The sequence below is a fragment of the Numida meleagris genome, chromosome 2 (genome assembly GCF_002078875.1).
Source record: "Numida meleagris isolate 19003 breed g44 Domestic line chromosome 2, NumMel1.0, whole genome shotgun sequence".
Taxonomy (NCBI): domain Eukaryota; kingdom Metazoa; phylum Chordata; class Aves; order Galliformes; family Numididae; genus Numida; species Numida meleagris.
Window position 1 is genome coordinate 17,711,366 of NC_034410.1, and position 20,932 is coordinate 17,732,297.

Sequence of the window (20,932 nt, forward strand, 5' to 3'; positions counted from 1 at the left end):
TGATTTTTTTTGTTAATATTCTTTTTTTTTGTTCCAGTCTGTATTACTGCTACTGAAAACAAGTACATTTTTTTTCCTTTTCCTTAATTTTTCTTAACCTCCTTGTCTTCTAGAATTGACTTTAATTTGAAGAACAGTTGCTACAAACAAAAATTAGGAGGGCACAGTCATAGCCTGATGTGGTGGAGAGTGATGGTATTCTGAAAAGATTTGATGGAGCTGTTATTCTTAGAAAGAGGGAAATAATTTTCATTTGTGTAGCTTGTGGATATCCTCTGTTTGAAAGATATGACAATTTGTATGTTGTGGACAATTCACAAATGGATACTGTAAGAGAAGAGATAACTTGGCAGAAATCTAGTTGTGTTGTAATTCTGCAACTGAACAGTTAACATTACAGTTAGAAAATATACTCAAAACATTCTTAGTCATACCTTAGATCAGAATGAGCAAGGATGAGGCATGAACATATTACTTTCAGAATAGGCTTGAATTTATCTCAGGCTTTGAATCTGACCTTTTTCAGAGCAGGAAAAGCTGAATCTTCATCTCATTATCTCTCGGAACACGTTTTTTTATTCCTTTTGTTGGTTTGAAAGTGTGGAAAAGCTGATGAAAGCCTTACAAGTAAACAAGTAGGTGGGAAAACTTCTATGATTAGTCATTGGAAAAGCTGGGAGACTTTCAGGTAATTTCCTGAATTCTTGAATGTATTGCTGTTATTGTTTCCAAATCTCAGAAGTGAAAGAGTTTTCTTATAGAAACAGAGATTGAGTTGGGATTTAATTTATTTATCCAGCTGTGCAGCTGAAGCTAGCAATACAGTACATAGCAGAAACACCATACTGTGTATGCTGATTTGTTCTGGACCTTCTTGTATAGGTCTTTATACAGGATTAATCCTAATAGCATTAGCGTGGTAAGACATATTGCTAAGTAGACTTAGACTACTAACAAAGACTTAAAACAAACAAAAAAATCCTTTGGAAGCTGCTATTAAATAGCTGGCATGACATCAACCTCTTTAACCAATTCTCTGCTTTTCTCAGACATCATCTCAGACAAAGGGAAACTGAGCAACGGATTACCAGGAACTGCAATATCACTGTGAGCCTTTTGAATTAAAGACTGTTGCTGCCCGTTTACTCATCATTATTCAGACCATTCTGATGAGATGTGATATAGTCTTAATCCAATATTTGATCATTTTAAAACTTGAATTTAACAAGCCTTCTCTTTCAATCAAAATTATGCAATGTTACAATGCATAGTTTTCAGATAATAGTTTTCAGATGTCTTAAATACTGATATTTTTAGTGATTCTGAATACACCATATCAGTAAGCTTAAAACAAATGCGAATGCTGAAGATAAGATTTAAATTTAGTACGGATGTTTTTTATGTTTTTTAGTGGTTTTGAGGCAAGATGACTCTAAAAACATGTCTTTCTGATTGATAAACCATGTGGGTGACTTCATAAATCAGCTACAGTTAAAATTATGAACCCAAGCAGAATGCTTTGTTAATCTAATTTTGCTAAATGATTCTGTTTTAAATCACAGTGATACATTGTGATAAATAGTTAATAAGGTCAATGTAAAGGCTGATTTCAATGTCAGCAGGTTTTTTCATTTCAGTCATAAATACTGTTTACTTCTGTGTTCAAGCATAAATACTGATATAACCAGTATACATTGTAATTTGAAGCATAGTAAAGCACCACTGGTTCAAGATGAAGAATACCTTTTCCACTTGAAATGGATCTACTGTTTCTAAAATAACTAGTGACCTTAGGTACATCAGTACCTCAGGGATTTGTTCTGCTTGTTGAGATACCTGGGAGCTTCTGAATACTAATGGTGGAACTGACCGTTTCATTTGCAAAGGTTCAGAAGTAAAAGCTGGTTTAGGATAGGGACATGACATGCTTTCATATGCTTCAGAATAAAGAGGAGGATAATTTGGGATGTCTCTGCTGCTGTTGCCAAGAGAGTCTGAGGGTTGTGATTGTGATACCTGCTCTAGTGTCACATGCAAATTTCACACAGGCCTTGGCAAAAACCTACCCAACTTGGCTCCCACTATGTGCCCTCCACATTAAGGGGATGAGCACAGGTGGTTGCTGTGATTGTAGTACTAGAGTCATGGTATATAATCATGATAAAAAGCAGTGCTATGAAAGTCTTTGGGAAAGCTTCTGGCATTCTGCATGTGCCTGGCATCATGTTTGAATTGTGTGTGTGGCAGTGGCTTTTTTTAAGGGGCAAGGATTCTGTCATCTACAGGAATTTTCTCTGGATATCTGAGAGGTTGCTTTTCCATAAGAGCACATCACACGCTGCTCCTTGCTCCAGTCCTCCTTGGATATCTGCAGACCTTGGCTGTGAGATGGCTCATTGCCTTCTCCATCTGTCCATTGCTGCTTTCCAAATGGGGCACATGACCCTTCTGATGGTCACTTTGGCTTTTGTTTTTCTCTTCTATACAAGAACAAGGAAGGGTAAGATAGAAGAGGTGAAATAAAGAGGGGAAAAAAACCCCACACTTATGGAAGTATCTTCCTGTCTCAGGAAATAACACTGAGCTGATACCATTTGCTTCATGCAAGTGCTGATTCCATTTTGTGTCCTCTGAGCAAAGCCCAGTTCTGTCCCCCTGTGCATCGCTGGAGCTGTGGCTAAGCCTAGCATCATCTGGATGTGCAGGAGCCCCCAGTTTGAAACGGAAGACAGGCAGTTGTATTTTGCAGCACACACAACATTCCTCTTTTTGCATGTGCTGAAGGAAACCTTTCCCAGGAAGCACTGATTTCTGTGGCCAGAGTTACAGTCTTTGTAGGCTTGGGAGGACTTAGATGTAATGGCAAGAGAATAGGCTGGATGATGTAATGACTAGGGTTTTTTTTTTTTTCTTTTCTAGTTCTCAGTGACATGGCCTAGCCTAGACAAGTGGCTAATGGGTGGGAATATATTTCACCTAAAGTTTTTAATCTTGCCATGGTGTTAATCCTCCATCTACCAGATATAAATTAAAACCATAGACTTCATGGAAATAAAACTTGTAAACGGAAAATAAATCTTACAACTTTGATTACAAAGACCATATATATTTTCAAATCACAGAAATATTCTGATGGAGCTGTAGAAACTCCAGAATCAGTTTCTGCAGGAACACATTAGAGATAATCTTGAGTTTGACCATGGAAATGTTTAATGCTGTATATCCTCCATCTTTGGACTCTTTCTTATGTACTGATTAGTCCCTCTGTAGAAATTAATCTGTAAATGTTATTGTGCCTAAAACAGTGTGCCTATTTTGTTTTACCCTTGAAATGTTAGAGGCAGAAGTGGATTAGTAGAGAGACATGAGAAACTGTGAGTGGTAACTGAATGAATGAGCGACTCCTATAAGTGTAAACTGTATCTTTTGGTTTGACACTGAATGTTCTCGAAACATAGTTTCGAGAGTTAGAGTGTTGCTGCCTCAATAATACTTTCTTTTGGGATGGTATGTCTACTTTTGTTATTTCTTTATTTTGATGGTCTTCGTTATAGTTTTCTGTTTGACTGTAAATTTGCAGGATAAATTCATGAAAATGAATAAATCGTAGTTCTGTAAATGGATTCTAAATATAATGAGTAGGATTTGACTGTTAAAGATGTCTAAAATGCCATAGGAAATAGTAAGAACATGTTATAAATGTGTAAAAATTTAAATCAAAAAAGCGATGACTGACAGGTTGCAGTTCTGAGCCATTACAACCTTTGGTAGTAAATACGATTCTTCTATGTATAGCAGTGTATCGACACATTTGCTATTAAAAGATTTAAATTTCTATACCTGGAATGGCAGTACAACCTGGCTTGATTCTTCAGGTTTCTGCACTGATACTCCATCTGTACAAATCTATGTAACTTTTGAGTTTCTACGAAACATTCCTATTTTAAAGCATTTAATCTGTATTCATCATGTGACTATGCCAAGAAAATATAGTTAAAGATACTTTTTTTTACTCTATTGAAAAAAGAATTGTCCTGCTGGTCTCTGCAGACAATGGTGAGGATAAATGGGTAGGATTTATATTTGTTTCAGAAACTCACTCATGCTGTTTTTTGCAAGGCACTACTGACACAATATTTTTAGAGTAAATGTTTCTAACGCAGATCCACTAAACTATGAAACATTTCTGTACACTCTAAGAAAGATTGCTGTGATGCATTTGATTTTCTATCGTGTAAATATTTACCCTTTGGCTTTGTACTTCTTTTTTTTAGACATTACCCAAAGCAGTCCTTCACTACAGTGGCTGATACTCCAGAAAATCTACGTCTGAAGCAACAAAGTGAATTGCAGAGTCAGGTAAATCAAATGATTCTTCTGTTTCATTAGTAGATTACCAGCCCCACTTCTCTGTAGTTTTTCTAAATAGTGTTAATATTTCTTCATACTGAGTTGTAGTAGCATTCTAATTGGAAGAATATTTTGAGGTCAGAATAATATTACAAAACTCAAGGTTTTATGTCTAATCTCATAAATGTAATCGTACAGTTGTAACTCCATTGACATTACTGAAGTCATTAATTTTCAGTGGTATGTTAAGTACCTCTTTAAGTAGTTTTTAAAGTTTGAAATCTAATAGCTAAATGCAGAGAGTTCATTTGCCTTAGACAAATGTCATTTTTAGCTTACATCAAACTTCAAAGCTGTGTTATTACAAACAATTAATTTGTCCATAGCAAACATTTAGGAGATCTGTCAAAACTGACCTGGCTGAATGATCCGTTTATAAATCTAGTATGTTCCAGTGATCTCAGATATGGACTATTCTATAAGCCAGATGTGAGAAAAAAATGTATCCATTGAAACTTACCTAAGTTAATGGGACACTGAAATTAAAAGGGTAAAGAGAAAAGTGAAAAATAAAAAAAGGAGAAAAAGACACATTGACCCAAATGTTGTATTTGCTTACTAGTATTACATGGTAGGTTTACTACTGTTTTTATTGATCTTAATTCCTTAATATCTGGTCTTTCCCCCCTAAAATATCAGTTTTGTACTGTTTGATTTGATGCAACATTGGAAATTATCCTGGCAGTGTGAGACAATTGGTAATATTTGATTCATTGTATTTTGTGAAAGTTGGTTTTCTATTACAGTTTTATTCTGAATTTAGTTGCAATTTCTCATTATAAATTGATAATTGATAATTTATAAAATTAAATTCTCATTATAAATTGACAATTTATAGTAACCACTGACAATTAACATAAGAAAACCTGGAGCACAAGACAGAAAGGAGGCATCAAGGGCTTTTCTGTTTGGGAACCTCTTCGTAGGTTAATGGATGAAATCAGAGGAGTGCTAAAAAGAAACGTCAGCACAGATATTTGGCATGATGTATCCATTAAAAAAATTATTTTCTTTTTTCATTATGGTTGTTGTTAAAACTCAAAGAAATTCTCTCATGCTAAAATTCTGTCAGAAGGAAAGAGGAGAGTTCTCTAGTTCAGTGGTTCCGTGTATCATAATTAACATTGCGTTAACAGGAGTTAACAGGAATGTGTTAGCTATATTTTGTAAAAGTATGTTTAAAAGAATATAAACTTTGAGCATGTTCTTTGCCTAGTGGTTTGAAGGAAAATGATTGGATCCAGGAGAATAATACATTTTTCTACTCTTTCTGTCAATTTTTCTCTGTATTACCTTGTGCATCTGTGCACACATGCATGCGTACACATGTGAGAAATAACTTTCCCCATCACTTTCCCTGTTTGAAAGATGCTGACATGTTACTTTGTGTGAGGAAACTTGTACTGTACTGGTAAAAAAAAAAAAATTTAAAAAAATATGTATTTTAAGACTGGGTAGGCAGTACCTTCATTGATGAGAAACCTGGAGTTTGCTTCTGTGTAAACTTGCTTCAACTATTTGCAAGCAGTGGCATAAAATGCTGTATAAAGTTCTACTCAAAACTTGGAAAGAGGGAGAAACCTGTAATTTGTAAAAGGTGCCTCTTTATTAGGTGTTGAAAGTTTGGCAAATACAGTTCTAAACTACATAGATTGCTACAGAAGTAACGCCTCCCATTTATTTCCATGGAAAATACAAAAGCTACAAATAGCATAATGACACTATTTGATAGAGCAAATTCTCAGCTACAAAACATTATTTTTCAACATTAACCACCATTAGCTTCACATTTTCACCAGCTATGAACAAGAACATGCATGCTATGCTCATAAAATCTGCTCGAGTGGAGGTGACCCAGTGTTTCATAGCTGCTATGATGGTACTATTGCTAGGAAAATGCTGCTCAAGCAGTCCATCTTTCATCAGCCCAAACAGATGGAAGTCAGAAGGTGCTGGATGCAGACTGTACCACATTGGTTGATGTGGTAGGACAGTCCAGCCAAGCTTGGTAATGTGCTCCACAGTCTTCAGACTGGTATGGGGCCTGGCGTTATCATGATGCTAGAGAAAGATTGTCTTCTCATCTGGCCTAACTCTGGAAGTTCAGGCGTTCAGCAAAGTGAGCTTTAGCAGTCAGAGTTGATGGTTTGCCTGGGTTCCAGGAAATCCAGACGGATCATCCCTTTCCTATTCCAAAAGACAGTGCACATCACTTTACCCACTGAGGGTTGTGTCTCAAACATTTTCTTTGATGGGAAATTCACGTGTCACCAGTCCCTGGACTCCATTTTGACTCTGGCTCATAGTGGTGACACCACGTCCCTTCACCAGTAATGATGCAATCCAGGAAACTGTCACCTTCAGCCTTGTTTTGGTTCAACAGGTCCTGATGAACTTGCATATGGTGTTCTTTTTGTTCCTGTGTGAGCATTAGGGGACCCACTTGGTGCAAATTTTGTGATACTCCGATGTTGCCACCACATCATTTCCAACACATTGAAGCTGATTTCAGCTCCATACACAGCTTCCTGATTGTAATCCGCTGATTTGCATGGATGAGCTGATTGTGATGCTTTTCATTGTATGGTGTGACAGCTGTGCAGGGTCATTTGGAATGTGGCTTGTCATTAATGTAGCTGTCCCCATTGCTGAAATGTCCCACCCCACTGCCTCACTATACTCACATCCACTGTTTGGTCCCCATAAGTGTTCAGCAAGTGTTGATGTATGTCAGTGGATGCAACTTTTTCTGCATGGAGGAACTCGATTTCACACCTTTGTTTCATACGTGCTTCCATGTCAGATGCCATTCTGTCAGACTTCCCCCTGCTGCCGTCTGTCACATAGCAAGAAAATGTAACAGAATATTGGTGGGAAGGTTCTACCACTACTGCTGTACCACCAGCATCCACCTCTAATGTCCTGGGCCAACATAATGAAATAGGAGGCATTACTTTTGGAGCGGCCCTCGTACAGTGGCACAAATTTATCTACTTGGAAGAAAAGTCATAATATTTTTTTAATAATAATTCACTTCCTTGTTGTTGTTTCACATTGTTTTAATGCTGAAATAAAGATTCCAAGGACCTTCTATAATTTAGTTTAAATCTTGTAATAAAATCTAACTTTTGAATCATTTCTGTAATATTTTCATGACAGTATAAGTCCATTCATCCTGAATCAGCCCTATTGGCTGTGCTGTCCATTGTCCTACCTTAAGCTTTGCAGAGAAATTTGCAAGACTCCCAGTTGAAATAGATGTTTGATATATAATTTGCCATTGTTCAGGTCTCCTATTTTAGTGCCATGCAGTGGAAATAAGTGTGTACGTGGTTCAAGAAAAGCATTTCCTATCAAACCAAAGCTGGTTGGAGAGAATCCTATTATTATTATCTCCAGTATTCATCAGAACTGCTTGAATCTTCTGCCAGTGCAGTGATAATTTGGGACAGAATAAATTTTGTTAGGTAATGTAAAAAATTATGTTAACTTCTCAGTAAAAAGAAAAACTTTTCTAGAGTAGTAGCTGCTTTCTAGGTTTTAAGTAAACATCTTTAATGCTTTTAGTTCTGAAAAGGCACAACTCTGCATTTAGCTGTGGGACTCCAAGCATCTTTTAAAAAAATCCATAGATTTAGAACTACTGTTTATTCTACCTAGCAAAGCAGGAGGATTTGGTAAAGAAAGCACCATTAAATCTTGTATAACCTGAAAGATGCATACATTTGTAAATTTGTTGTTTCGATTTTCATTTAAACAGCAATTGACAACATTTTAAGCTGAAGTGCTGGGTCCATTAAGGTCAGCATCAGGTGCCAACCTGTCATGTTGGCATAGCAAGACAAGAGCAAAACAAACAAAACCAAAATACTGTTCTCTAGAGGAGTCAATAGAAAATGAATTGCTCTTTACTACACTTGAAAAATTATGTTGTTAAGAAGTCAAAAGGCAACATTTAAAAGCTTTCTGGGGAACGTTTTCCTTCTATACAATATAATTTCATAGTTTTTGCTTCCATGGGCTTTCATTCATCTCCGTAGTTTGGAGGAGAGACAAATGCACATTAGGAGAGGCTGGAAGTTTGCTTTCCATTCAGGAAAACAACACAATTCGGTATGCCTTCTCTCTGAAGAAAAATGATGTTTTGAGATCTTTTGTCTTCTAAATGAAGAGCAGTGTTCCAGACAACATTTTTCTTTATGCTTCTCTGAAGAAAAATCCCTACCTTTAATTTGTTAAAGGTGTGTTCCTTTATTGCACATTTTCTCTGTACACTTACAATATGCTCATCTCAGACATTTCCTCTCAGCTCTGTTTACTTGGGAACTGCCTTCATGTACCTTCTTTGGTTTTCCTTATCTGCTTCTCTCTCTAACTTTCTAACAATGTAATCTGCTCTACAGTCTTTAGTTCGTGTCTGTGGCAATGCTGGGCAGATCAAATGTAGCATTTCCTGTTCAACTTGCAGGAACAGAGATGTTCTGCAGCAGTTCTTGGCAGGGAGGATATTGAAGTATGAGATCAAAGGGAAGGCTAAGGCTTAACGTAGATTCTTATACTCCAACACTCTGAAAAGTCTATTTTCTGTTAAGTCTTGGAGAACTTGATATAAAATCAGAGGTGTCATCTACTGCCTTCTTGTCTTGATCTCCACTGTCACCGAATGAGATTGCAGTCCTTGAAAGCTCCCTGTGCATTTTTTCCATCTGACAGAAAATATGTACTTCCCTTACAATAAAGCAACCTTACCTGAACAACCTGCTGCTTACTGCTTTGAGCAGGGTGATGGGTTGGATGATCCCCAGCAGTCCCATTCACACTCAAGTGTTTTCTGATTCTGCAGTTTCTCTCTGTCCTTTCCTTCCTTGTTTCTTCTCCATTTCTATCTTCTTCTTTCTTGCCTTTTTCTCTAAGCCTCCCTTGTTCCAACAGTATGTGCTAGCAAACTTCCAGGCAAATGTTTTTATTAACAGTTTTTCCTGATTTTTCAAATGTCTGTTCATTTCACATACTTTTATGAAATCTCAGGAATGAGCTACCACAGGGGAACAAAATGCTGAATAGGTTACTAAAGCAGGCATTTAATGGATTTTCTGGGGTGCTCTGAATGAGCTGAAGGGAAAATGTCGTGGAGAAAGCAGCCATCGGAGCTAGAGGCAAAGTTAAGAATATACTCCTTTAGCTAAGGATACGAAGAGGAAATTCAGAATAGCAAGCAGAGATGCCTGGTTGTAGCTTTAGAGGTGATTTTCTAAGTTGTACTAGATGACCTTGGAACAGACTTTAATGATAGGATTTTTCCAGATAGCCATTAAGTACAGATTTTTTTTTTTTTTATCAGCTCCTTCTTTCAGTTTTCTAAGGATTTTGAACCCAATACACCACGTGTGTATAGAGAGTGAGAGAGAACAAAGTGCGATCTTCTCTTCCTGCTGTTGCTTGTGAATGGCAAGTCACAAGCCCTGGACTAGTTGGTTGGGTTTGTGCATTACAGTAACCCCTAAAGTTCTCCGACAATGCCCTGTGTGCCCCTGCACAGCGGGATTTTGTCAATCAAGTTCATCTACTACATGTGATTTTCTCAACTTGCTGTTTGTTCATCTCCTCTGAAGACTATTTAAATGACTAGTACTGTCTGCATGAGTCAAAGTCATAAGAAATGCTGTGAATAATATAAAACTGGAGATAAGTACAGTGAGCGGAACGGATTTCTGTCTTCTGGGAAAGTGGTTGTCACCTTTTCTCACTGTTATCTTGCTGGACATATGAGGACTTCTGTCTATGTCCTGACTGTACTGGACTGGCTCCCACTACAGAGGAGATAGGCTAGTGCTACTATATAGCTACTGTATTTCTGTTATTTTTTGCACACTTGTAGATATTAGGCAAGCTGTAAGATTCAGGCTGTGACAGCAGTGCTTCATCTTCTTTCCTACTATTACACAGGCTGAACCAGCAAGTGCAAATGAGCAAGTTGTAACTCTGTGGTCAAGAGACACCAGAACACAAAGCAAAGGCACCAACCAGTGCATAGTACTAAAATGGCTGATAAACAGATTGGAAGGCAGAGAGGGAGATTCTCTGTGGAATATATTGACTTATTTTTGTGTTACTGACACATTTGTTGTGCCCTGAATATCTTTTGATTCCACAGATGGAATTACATATCTTGGATGGGATATAAGATATGATCACAGACTTACTGAAGTAGAAAAGAAGAATGGTTTGCTAAAAGTTAAGTTGTTAAGAGTCAAATGTGTTGATTCCTGTCCTGAATGCATATCCTACAGTTTTGGGTTTTTTTTTCACAACTTTTTTTCTGATATCCTTGACTTGCATAATTAAACAATAATTTTTAACTAACTTCCAATGGCAATTTGCTGATCAGCATAACAGAAGTTGCTTCTAACTGCGTATAATTGTAATAACTTTTATTATGATGTTGAGGACTGACTATTCTTTATTTTCTTTTTGGACTATACAATGACTTGAAAATCAGTAGGATAAGCAGTATGGATAAAAGCAGTAAATTCTTTTCCAGAACCAATCTCATTGTATATATAAGTGTTATAGCACAACTACAGGCTTCACTGCATATGCAAAACAACTGCTTCAGACCATTTCTTTTGCAGTATTTCTTCCTATCTAATCAACATTTTTTATTGTTGATTTGATAATACAAAAATAAGTGCTAGCAGTGGTTGTGGGTTTCTTTTTTTTCTTTGTTGCACTGGTGCTTGACCAATATTCTTAGTGATTTGAAAAGCTGATATAATTTGGTAGGAGAAAAGCAGAGCTTAAACCATGTTTAAGGAAGAACAATAACATCTGCAGAGACTCAGAAGAAAGCAGTGCAAACAATTCCTGCTGACCAGAAAATAATGAAGTCTGTAAAATAATCAGTAACAGGAGAAAAATCACTTTTCCCCATGCCAGGATACAGAAACATTAATGAAAATAATCTTGAATAAGTTGGTGTAAAAAAAAAAAAAAAAAAAAGTTTTCTCTTTCATATCTTTTTCAGATGGGTATAATGTATAACTGTAAAAAGTTAAGAGATACTACATCTAAGTGAAATAGAGATAATTCTTGTGCTAGGATGAGGGCAGAATGGTCATGATTATTAAATAGAGTACTTACTGAGCAAAAGCACTTCTATAGACTTTGTTATGGCATTGACTCAATGTAGAGCATGTAGGACATCGCTAGTAGAAAATCTTAGGATCAATAAAATTGAAAGTGAATCAGATAACCTCTAGTTATACAATCAGAAATATTAGAAAAGAGACAAAAGAGAGCTGCAGAATTTGTAGCTCTTATGTGCAAGTTTAGCTGTAGAATTCTTAACTGAATCAGCACTAGCATTGAAGTTTTTGTAACTTTTTATGGGGACAATGAATAAAACCACTAATGTTAAGATTTATCACAATTGCTGTGATTAAAAAGTTATTCACTTAATCTTTTACATTTTAATGATTAAAAAAAATCTGTTTCTTTTTTTTCTGAGTGAGGAGGGAGTGGGTGTCCACTGAGCTTGGACCATGCTAACATGTATGTTCTTGTTTTCATGCATTATCAAGTTTCCCTACTGATCCTCCTGAATTTCTTTTCTGCTTTTTATTTTTGGAACTAGATCTTTTGTCAGTTGTTGCTCTATGCAATTATGTGGCAGGAAATAGGATTCTGTGATTCTTGTTAGTTATGTTTTTGACTCATTACTGCATGGAATTTAAATTGAAATGAGGGGAAAATGCTTACATTACAGAGAAATTAAGATCAAGAACAGAACGGTTTTCATAAGTGAGTCATTCAGGTACTGCAAGTCAGATGCTGAGGACACTTCTACACTGGTATCTAGAAGAGGGACAGAAAGAAATTAGTTGTGCTGAAAAGTCCTGTGTACTGGTTTATGTCCATTTTGTGTGTGGCTTATTCCCCTTAGAGTGGTCTGGCTGGCACTCAAAACACATAGCACTGGATCTTGGTACTGGACCTATGTAATGCTTCTCTGAATATAGTAGATATGTGTCTTTTTCCAGTTCACATTTGAAATAGTGTGAGGACCGTATCCCAGCTCAGTGGTACTTGTGAAGTACGAAGCTGAGTGTCTGGGAAACGTGATGGCACTTGGGGTGTTTGAGGGTCAGTGTCCTCCTGGCTATATGCAAGGGCTCTGCAGGCCAACAGGAGTGAGATGGGTGTGAGTCTGTCTGTGCTGCCCCTCGGGAGCAGCCCCTCAGCTGATGCATGCCCTGAGCTCTGCTTGGTCATGCCTTGGGTACATGTCCTTATTCTCAGTAGTTCTTTAGCAGAGCTAGGGAGTGAACTCAGCACTGTGAGGAACCAGGGTGCCAGTACTGAGTTCACTCCTTTACGCTCTCTTATTTAGAACAACCGTTGTAATAAAAAAGTCTGTAAAAGCCAGGAAATGAGTCCACATCAACTTTTCTTTTCTTTCTGGTCTTCAGATATCTGTCTTTCACGGGCTGCCATGTTTAATCAAAAGGGGTCCATGTAGGGTCACTTCCTATTGGTGCTGCTGCCTTTTTTTCCTGAAACACTTCATTCTCATTGTGATCAGCAGGGGGAAACCTGACTAGATGGGTGACTGTTCTGATCCAGTGGTCAGTACTGGTAATCAGCAATAATGGAAGGAGCCTGCCTTTACTTATTCACCCTACAATGGAAAAAGGAATTTTCAGGAAGATGGTTTTAGTCAGTGCACCGAATTAGGAGAACTTGTTTTATTTTCTTTATGTTGCCACTGTCACCCTCCAGGATGTTCTTGGTCTTTGCCCTAGACTTCCATTTGTGTAATGGAAGGGATAAATTATGTCTTTTTTTTTTTTCTCCACAGCAGGTAGTGGTGGGTGGTATATTTAATAATTTGTCAGTGGCATATGAGTATTTTTGTTAATATCCTTTTATCCAAAGTAAAACCCCAAGTTCATTTTTTTTTTCCAGTGTGAAATTATAACAGTTCTTCATAGATCAAAGCGCCGGATTAACCCATTTGGCATTTTCACATTGTGACAATTAATGGATTCCATTTAGTTCCTCATTTTAGACTCATATCTTTTCAGAGGTACTGACCTGTTTCTTACCAAAGAATGAAGCTAGTCATCTATCTTACTATAAATAACCACGTTTTTTTTGTTCATCATTTGCAATTTCTTCACAAACTTCAGAGACACTGGACTGAGACTTTCCAGGGGCAAGGTTAATTTTTCTCTTCATTTTTTCTTGTCCTTATTCTCATGGCCTTACATTAATGTGTTCAAATAATATGATTAAAGGTTTAAATATTTGTCTTAATTGTATTGGTTCTTGAAAATGTTTTGAAGTTGGTCCTTATCCCCTTGTGAAGTTATTTTCCTCAAGGAAAAGCCATTTCTGTTCCTCAGGCATTATTTTTTTTTCTGCCTATGCTAGAAGCTCAACCTGTCAGTTTTGCTAGTTCAAGGAATTCTTGAATATGCTCATTGCTCAGGATTGTGTTGATTTGCATATATCCATGCTTCCCTTTCATGTGAGAAATCAAACTGATAGCATTTACATGTACCTGAATTTATCAGTAGATTGAGAGATCAAATTCTACTTAACAAATCTCTAGAAATTGCCTCAAATCCATTTTAATTTCATAGCTGAATATTTTATTGTGGCATGCAATACACTTGTTGCATATTATCTATTGTGATGGGATATCTAGAATTATAAAACAGAAGTTCTATGAGTGTGGTTATATTTATTTTTATTTCATGCAGTTATTTATCTTTTCCATAGACCGCATGCACTCTTTAGATCTTTATTAGAAAAAAAAAGAAAAAAATTGATTAACCCACAGACTTCTCCCATGTGATTATCTCTCATGTATGTCTGTTTCCGAAGAGTCTTAATAGGTATACATTTTGTTTAGCAGTTACTTGCCTCTGCTAAAGCATTTTAGATTGTTAGGGGGTATCTATATATAAGAGGTGAGAGTTGCTGATTTTCTTTACCCTTTTTTTTTCCCCCAAGTGTAACACAAAAAGTCTATCCAGATGCATATCTTTGTTTTCTGCAAAACATCTGTTGCCATTGTGTGCACCGACAACAGAGCAGTACCTCTCAGTGCCGTTATTAATTCTGTTTTTGGTCAACATTTGTTCCTTAACAAAATAACCAGCAACATTGCTTAACTGAGGAAATCCAAGCCTGGTGAGAGCGTCACACTTTTTCAATTGGAAGTGTTACAAATTACAAGCTTTAAGAAAATGAAAAGACAAAAAGATAGCTTTAGCCTCAGTGTAGGAATTTAAAAAATGAACAAACAAAATCTCTTTGTTGCTTCTCATCAAAATGCTGTAGGTTGTCTCCAGGATTGTGCATGGCTGCAGAACGGCTTTGTCTACTCCTTCAAGATGCACTTTTTGCACTTCGAAGCTTTGTGGATCTTTCTGTCTGTCCTTCTTTGCTTTTTAGTTCTAGATTATTTCCAACTCTCTGCGGGCTGAGCTGTCTGTTAATGATGCAAAGAACAATTGGAATATGCTGAGTGCAACTGTGAGAAGGAAAAGGAAGAAAGTAGCCTTAGCTTGCCTGGTGGTACAAGGCCAAAACAGCACATGGAGCAGAAATTGCATGGTATTGGCCTTATAGAATATTGGGAAGAGGAAAGGCAGGAGAGTTCCTGGGCAGTCCTACCCCTTGACCCCAATAAAAAGACAAGAGTGTTCGTCAGCGTTTCAGTTGGTCATTTTCCTGATGCTTAGGTTACTTATTGATGGGGCTGTTTTAGATCCAAGAAATATATTGTCCTTCTGATTTATTCTCAGATGGTACAGGGACCATTCAGAGTTCAACGATTTCTTGTAACTGCTGCCTTGCAGGATGGATTGAGGTCTATTCGGGGTGATAGTTTGTCAGGTAGTGCTATGCTTGCAGGAGATTATGTTGATTGGCTTTCAAGTGAAAGGGTCGTGAAAGAAAAGAGGAAAAAGACTGGGATTAGTCTAATGTTTAACCTTGTCCAAAACAAAGTGACTGGAGAAAAATGCTAAATACTCTAATTGCACCAAATGTTAGAGCTTTAGAGCTTTAAAATATATATATATATATATATATATATTTCTTCTTGGGGGGAGAGGGGGAAAGTAGAACCTGCCTGGAGCACAGTTTTATTTTTTTCTGATAGCTTAGTAAATGTTGAAGGGCAAAACACATAAGCCGTTTAAATTAAAAAATGCCATTGCCTGCTTCCTGTTCTGTTACTTTGGCACTGCATACACAAAACAAATCCAGCTTAAAAATACTAATTTGATATTGAGGGCCAATGTGTAAATATTTTGTATTTGTATAAACTTATAGTTCAGTTTGATTTTAAATTTAAACCTTTATGTACAAATGTATCTGTTTGGTAAATGCATTTTAAATCTCTTGCAAATTCAAAGTATTCAAATTTCACTTGAATGAAAGTAATTTTACTAGGTGAAATTAAGCATCAGTATCTTTTTTTCTTTTTCTTTTTTTCAAGAAGACTAGGCAAATTGCTCCAAGGGTTTAAAAGGAAAGATACAGGTCATAGAATCATAGAATAGAATTGCTTAGGTTAGAAAAGACCTTCAAGATCATCAAGTCCAACCTCAACCTAACCATACTATCCTAACTCTAACAACGCACCGCTAAATCATGTCCCTGAGCACCACATCCGGATGGTTTATAGAATCATATGATGTGGATGAAGCCTTTATATATCAATAATTGTACTCGTTTTTACAATATATGATGACTTAGTAATGTTGTAATATAATTATCAGTAAATGATTTGTTTACATAAACTTAAATATGATTGCAAGGTCAGAAGAATGGTACAAATTGCTGAATCCTGCCAAGGAGGGAGTAACAGAGATGAGGTTATTGAGCAGGGGATGCTCCAGCTCCTGTTGATAAAGCTGGGATACAGGCCTTGGTTTGATCAAAGTAAGTTGTTTTGATTCCTGTATAAGAAGGGAGTCAGAAAGTCAAGTAATGGTATATATAACTTGAGTTGTGGCTTTCTGCTGTGTTGTTGGCCTGTGGACCCTTATGGTGTTGGAGCGAGCACGGAGATACTGTGCCTTGTGAATACTGTGGCCTTTGCAACCAGCCTGAGCCTGCAGTCTGGCTTCCTCAGACACAGAAAAAGCTGAGGTACTCAGTGAGTGCTTTGCCTCAGTCTTTACTGGTGGACAAGCTTCCAGTGTATGCCAGGACCCTGAACCTCTAGGTGAGGGTGTGGGGAGTGGATTCTGTCCCACTGTAACAGTGGAACAAGTCCTAGACTTCTTCAAGCAATTGAATGTATATAAGTCCATGGGGCCAGATGATATCCATCCCAGGGGTCTGAGAGAGATGGCTGACGTGGTTGCCGAGCTGCTCTCCATCATATTTGAAAAATCATGGCTGTCCGGTGAAGTCCCCGGTGACTGGAGAAAGAGAAACATTACTCCCATTTTTAAGAAAGGTAGAAAAGAAGACCTGGGGAATTACAGACTGGTGAGCCTCACCTCTGTGCCTAGGAAGATCATGGAGCAGATCCTCCTAGAAGCTATGTTAAGGCACGTATGAGACAAAGAGGTGATCTGAGACAACCAGCATGGCTTCACCTAGGGCAGGTCTTGCCTGACCAATCTGGTGGCCTTCTATGATGGAGTGACAGCCTTGGTGGACAGGGGAAGGGCGATGGATGTCATCTTCCTGGACTTCTCCAAAGCCTTTGACATGGTCCCTCACCACATCCTTCTCTCTAAATTTGAGAGGTATGGATTTGAAGGATGGACTGTTTGGTGGATTAGGAATTGGTTGGCTGGATGCATGGTTCAGTGTCAAGGTGGAGGCCGGTCACAAGTGGTGTCCCTCAGGGGGGGATAGACGATGGCAATGAGTGCACCCTCAGCAAGTTTGCAGATGACACCAAGCTGAGTGGTGCAGTTGATGCAGTAGGGGGAAGGGAAGCCATCCAGAGGGACCTGGACAGGCTGGAGAAGTGGGCCCATGAGAACCTAATGAGGTTCAACAAAACCAAATTGCAAGGTGCTGCACTTGGGCCGGGGCAATCCCAGGTATTTATACAGACTGGGGGAATATCTCCTTGAGAGCAGCCCTGCAGAGAAGGACGTGGGGGTCCTGGTGGACGAGAAGCTGGACATGAGCCAGCAGTGTGCGCTGGCAGCCTGGAAGGCCAGCCACGTTCTGGGCTGCATTAAAAGAGGAGTGGCCAGCAGGGAGAGGGAGGTGATTGTCCCCCTCTACTCAGCTCTTGTGAGGCCCCATCTGGATGGAGTCCTGCGTCCAGGCCTGGGGCCCCCAGCACAAGAAAGACATGGAGCTCTCGGAACGGGTCCAGAGGAGGGCTGCTAAGATGATCAGAGGGCTGGAGCACTTCTCTGATGAAGAAAGGTTGAGGGAACTGGGCTTGTTTAGCTTGGTGAAGAGAAGGCTCCGGGAAGACCTCATTGTGGCCTTCCAGTACTTGAAGGGAGCATATAAATGGAAGGTCTATTACTATTTACGTGGGTGGATAGTGATAGGACAAGGGGAAATGGTTTAAAACTAAGACAGGTTAGATGTTACGAGGAAGTTTTTCACACAGAGGGTGGTGATGCACTGGAACAGGTGGCCCAAGGAGGTTGGGGATGCCCCATCCCCAGAGGCATTCAAGGCCAGGCTGGATGTGGCTCTGGGTAGCCTGGTCTAGTGGTTGGCAACCCTGCACAAAGCAGGGATATTGAAACTAGATGATCATTATGGTCCTTTTCAACCCAGGCCATTCTAATGGAGTAAGATAAACAGTGGAGCCTCATGGTGCTGCCGCCGTCGGTGTCTCCAAGGTGACAGCTCCTACTATAGTAGAAACTACTCCCTCTTTTCCATCCTTTTAACTTCAGCTGACTCAGTTAAATTCCCTCCTTTTCCAGTGTCACATACTATCTTGTAGTCCTTAAGCCCAGCTATCTCTTGTGGCCTTTGTTCCTCCTTCAGGTTAACTCTGCTTTGTATTCTAGGCTGCCAGGTTCTGAGATGATTTGCTGTTGTAATGCAAGAATTTGGGGCCCTCTTGCTAATATGTGAACTGAGTGCCCAGGAACTGGAATATTTTGAAATGGGCAAAACCAACCACAAATGAATCCGTCACCACAGGAGGCTGTCTGCAGGGTCCTTGGCCAGAGCCAGCAGCTGCTGAGTGCAGTGGAGGGATGGGGAAATGAAACCAGAAGAGAGGACAAAGGTAAAATGCTTAAGGCAGAGCCTCAGTTCAGGCTGAGTCAGACTTTAGATTAAGCACATGGAGAGCTGTGTTGTGCAGAACACCTGGCTGTGGTGCAGTGAGTTATAGTTACAAATAGACATTTGTCAATGATGGATTAAGTTAACAGATGAAAAATCTTAAAATTTTTGTACCCTTTGAGCATTGTTCTTCTGGTGTCTGAGATGTACCTGGATGGATCAGGACATCTAAAATAAGTTGTAAGAACCGTGCCCCTAAAAAGGTCTGTTTCTGTCCATTAACTGTGAAGGAAGTGTCAGATGACTGTTTCAGCTAAAGCATTCTAAAGTAGGGTGAAATCCAATGTTTTATTACATAGAAAGCTGTATCTGAGTACTAGCTGACACAATAATCAACAGATCTGTCTTTGCAGAGGGCTCTAGTCAAATGTAAGAACAAAGTATTGAAGAGAGCGAGGGCACATGAGAAATCTAGCAAAAAAGCACATCTGCTATCCGGATCCAGCAAGTAGTGAAGAGTTATGCTTGTCATCTTATTTTATAGCACTCTGTAAAACATTCTTGTTCCCAAAAACATGGTGAGGGGGCTCAGCCAAAACTTTTTTGGTTAACATTTTTTACCTCTGCTGCTTCCTCTTGCTCAGAAAGGATGGGAAGAAACTTCCTGGTGACCACAGTTATTGGAGTTATTTATTTTAAATAGAAGCACAGGATGTGCAGAAATATGCAATCTCTACTCTCCCTCTTTCTGATGCAAGGTTTCTGGTGAGTTGAAGAATGGCTCTTTATAAATGTTCTTAACAGGCTTCTCTGTTTTTTTTTTCTTTAGACTATGTTTAATGGCAAGCGATTTGACATAGGCATCAATTCCTGCAGCATTTAAGTGTTTCTGATTCATGACTTGTCTACTTTTAAGAAAGCTGTGTTTTACTAGTTAAGAGTTTATGTACATTGGGGAGTTCTTCATTAATTTTGCTACTGAGCTCTCTGGAGCCATTTGGGTTTTATATCTCCCTGATGGATGAAGAAGCTCTAGATCAGATGTACTAAGATTACAGGAATATGACTTTTGTTTTGGCAATAGTGAACAATTCTAGTGATTAACATTGTTATTTTATTACTCTTCTGAGAAATCAGGTTGTTTAATTCGCTCATTATGACTCTGATCAAATTTTTGTCTGCTCTCATAAGCTTTAAATGAGTAGAAGTGTTTAATATCTACTGCAGCAGCATCACAGAGCCCAACATTACCAAAACACAAAGTATTGACTTTAAGTGTGACTAGCCACATAATTAGGAAAATGTAGGCTAAGATAGTATGAGAGATTAGGAATATCTTCACATATAGTGAAAAAGTGACAGCTGATCACTAGGTTTACATTTACTGGTTGAAAGGCTGATTTGTGAATGACTAAATTTTTTTTATATACTAGAAATTACAAATTCAAAACATTGTTAGAATGGATTTTTTTTTCAAACTGTTGGGCCAGAAGTAGAAAACAGTGGAAGTTCAAAAGCTGAAGAAATGCTTTGGAATTTGAGTGCTCAACTTTTTAAAAACAAATGGAAGAAATTTCAAGAGGAAACAAAAGACTTAACAATGACATATTTTCAAGTTTTCAGATTTCATTCCCCAAGTTTTTTAAAAATTTTTGTTAGAAAATATTTATGAAAATGTTTCACTCATCTCTGTTCAAGAGTCATGGAAGATTTAGTTATTTTCCACTCAGTATGGACTAACAGCTTCCAGGTAGCTTCTCTTCTCTCCCTTCTTATATCCAATAGAAATGGAGAAAAAAAAGAGTTGGTTGAATTCCCTGTTTCCCTGAACAAACCTCAAATCAAGAACATTGGGAATTCCTCTATACACCAAACTAGGCCCTTAATTTGTGCAAACTGACTTTGTCTCATTGATTTGCTTTGTCTTCCAATTCAGTTGAAACTCTTATGTTTGGTGTTGGAGAGTGGCAGCTTTTGCTGTCAGTGAGAACTGCAGTGTTTTCAGCATGGACATTAAACTCCTTCAGTAAATGTATTCATTTAATTTTAAGATCATCCGTATACTTTGTTATGGAAAATTTAATTTTGAGACAAAGTGATAGCACCAGGAGAAATAACAGTCTGGCAAATAGGACATGTAGGACTCATTCAAGCATACTAAATGAAAGTTAGTTTTCTCTCCTTCTAATAATTATAATATAAAATAAATGTTATCTAGTATTGTCAAAAATTGCTCTGACTTTGTAAGTGATGTAAACATGAAAGGTTTGTCTAGTGA

The 20,932-nt window shown here is 38.1% G+C and overlaps 1 protein-coding gene across 3 annotated transcripts in view; it reads left to right on the forward strand.

The window, feature by feature from the left end:
- NEBL (nebulette) overlaps window positions 1-20,932 on the forward strand; it is a 254,624-nt gene that overhangs the window by 71,238 nt on the left and 162,454 nt on the right. For all 3 annotated transcript variants that reach the window (XM_021386383.1, XM_021386377.1, XM_021386380.1), the window contains one exon: window positions 4,275-4,359. In XM_021386383.1, coding sequence (XP_021242058.1) covers window positions 4,275-4,359 — 85 coding nt within the window. Of the gene's footprint in view, window positions 1-4,274; window positions 4,360-20,932 lie in introns of those variants that run through there.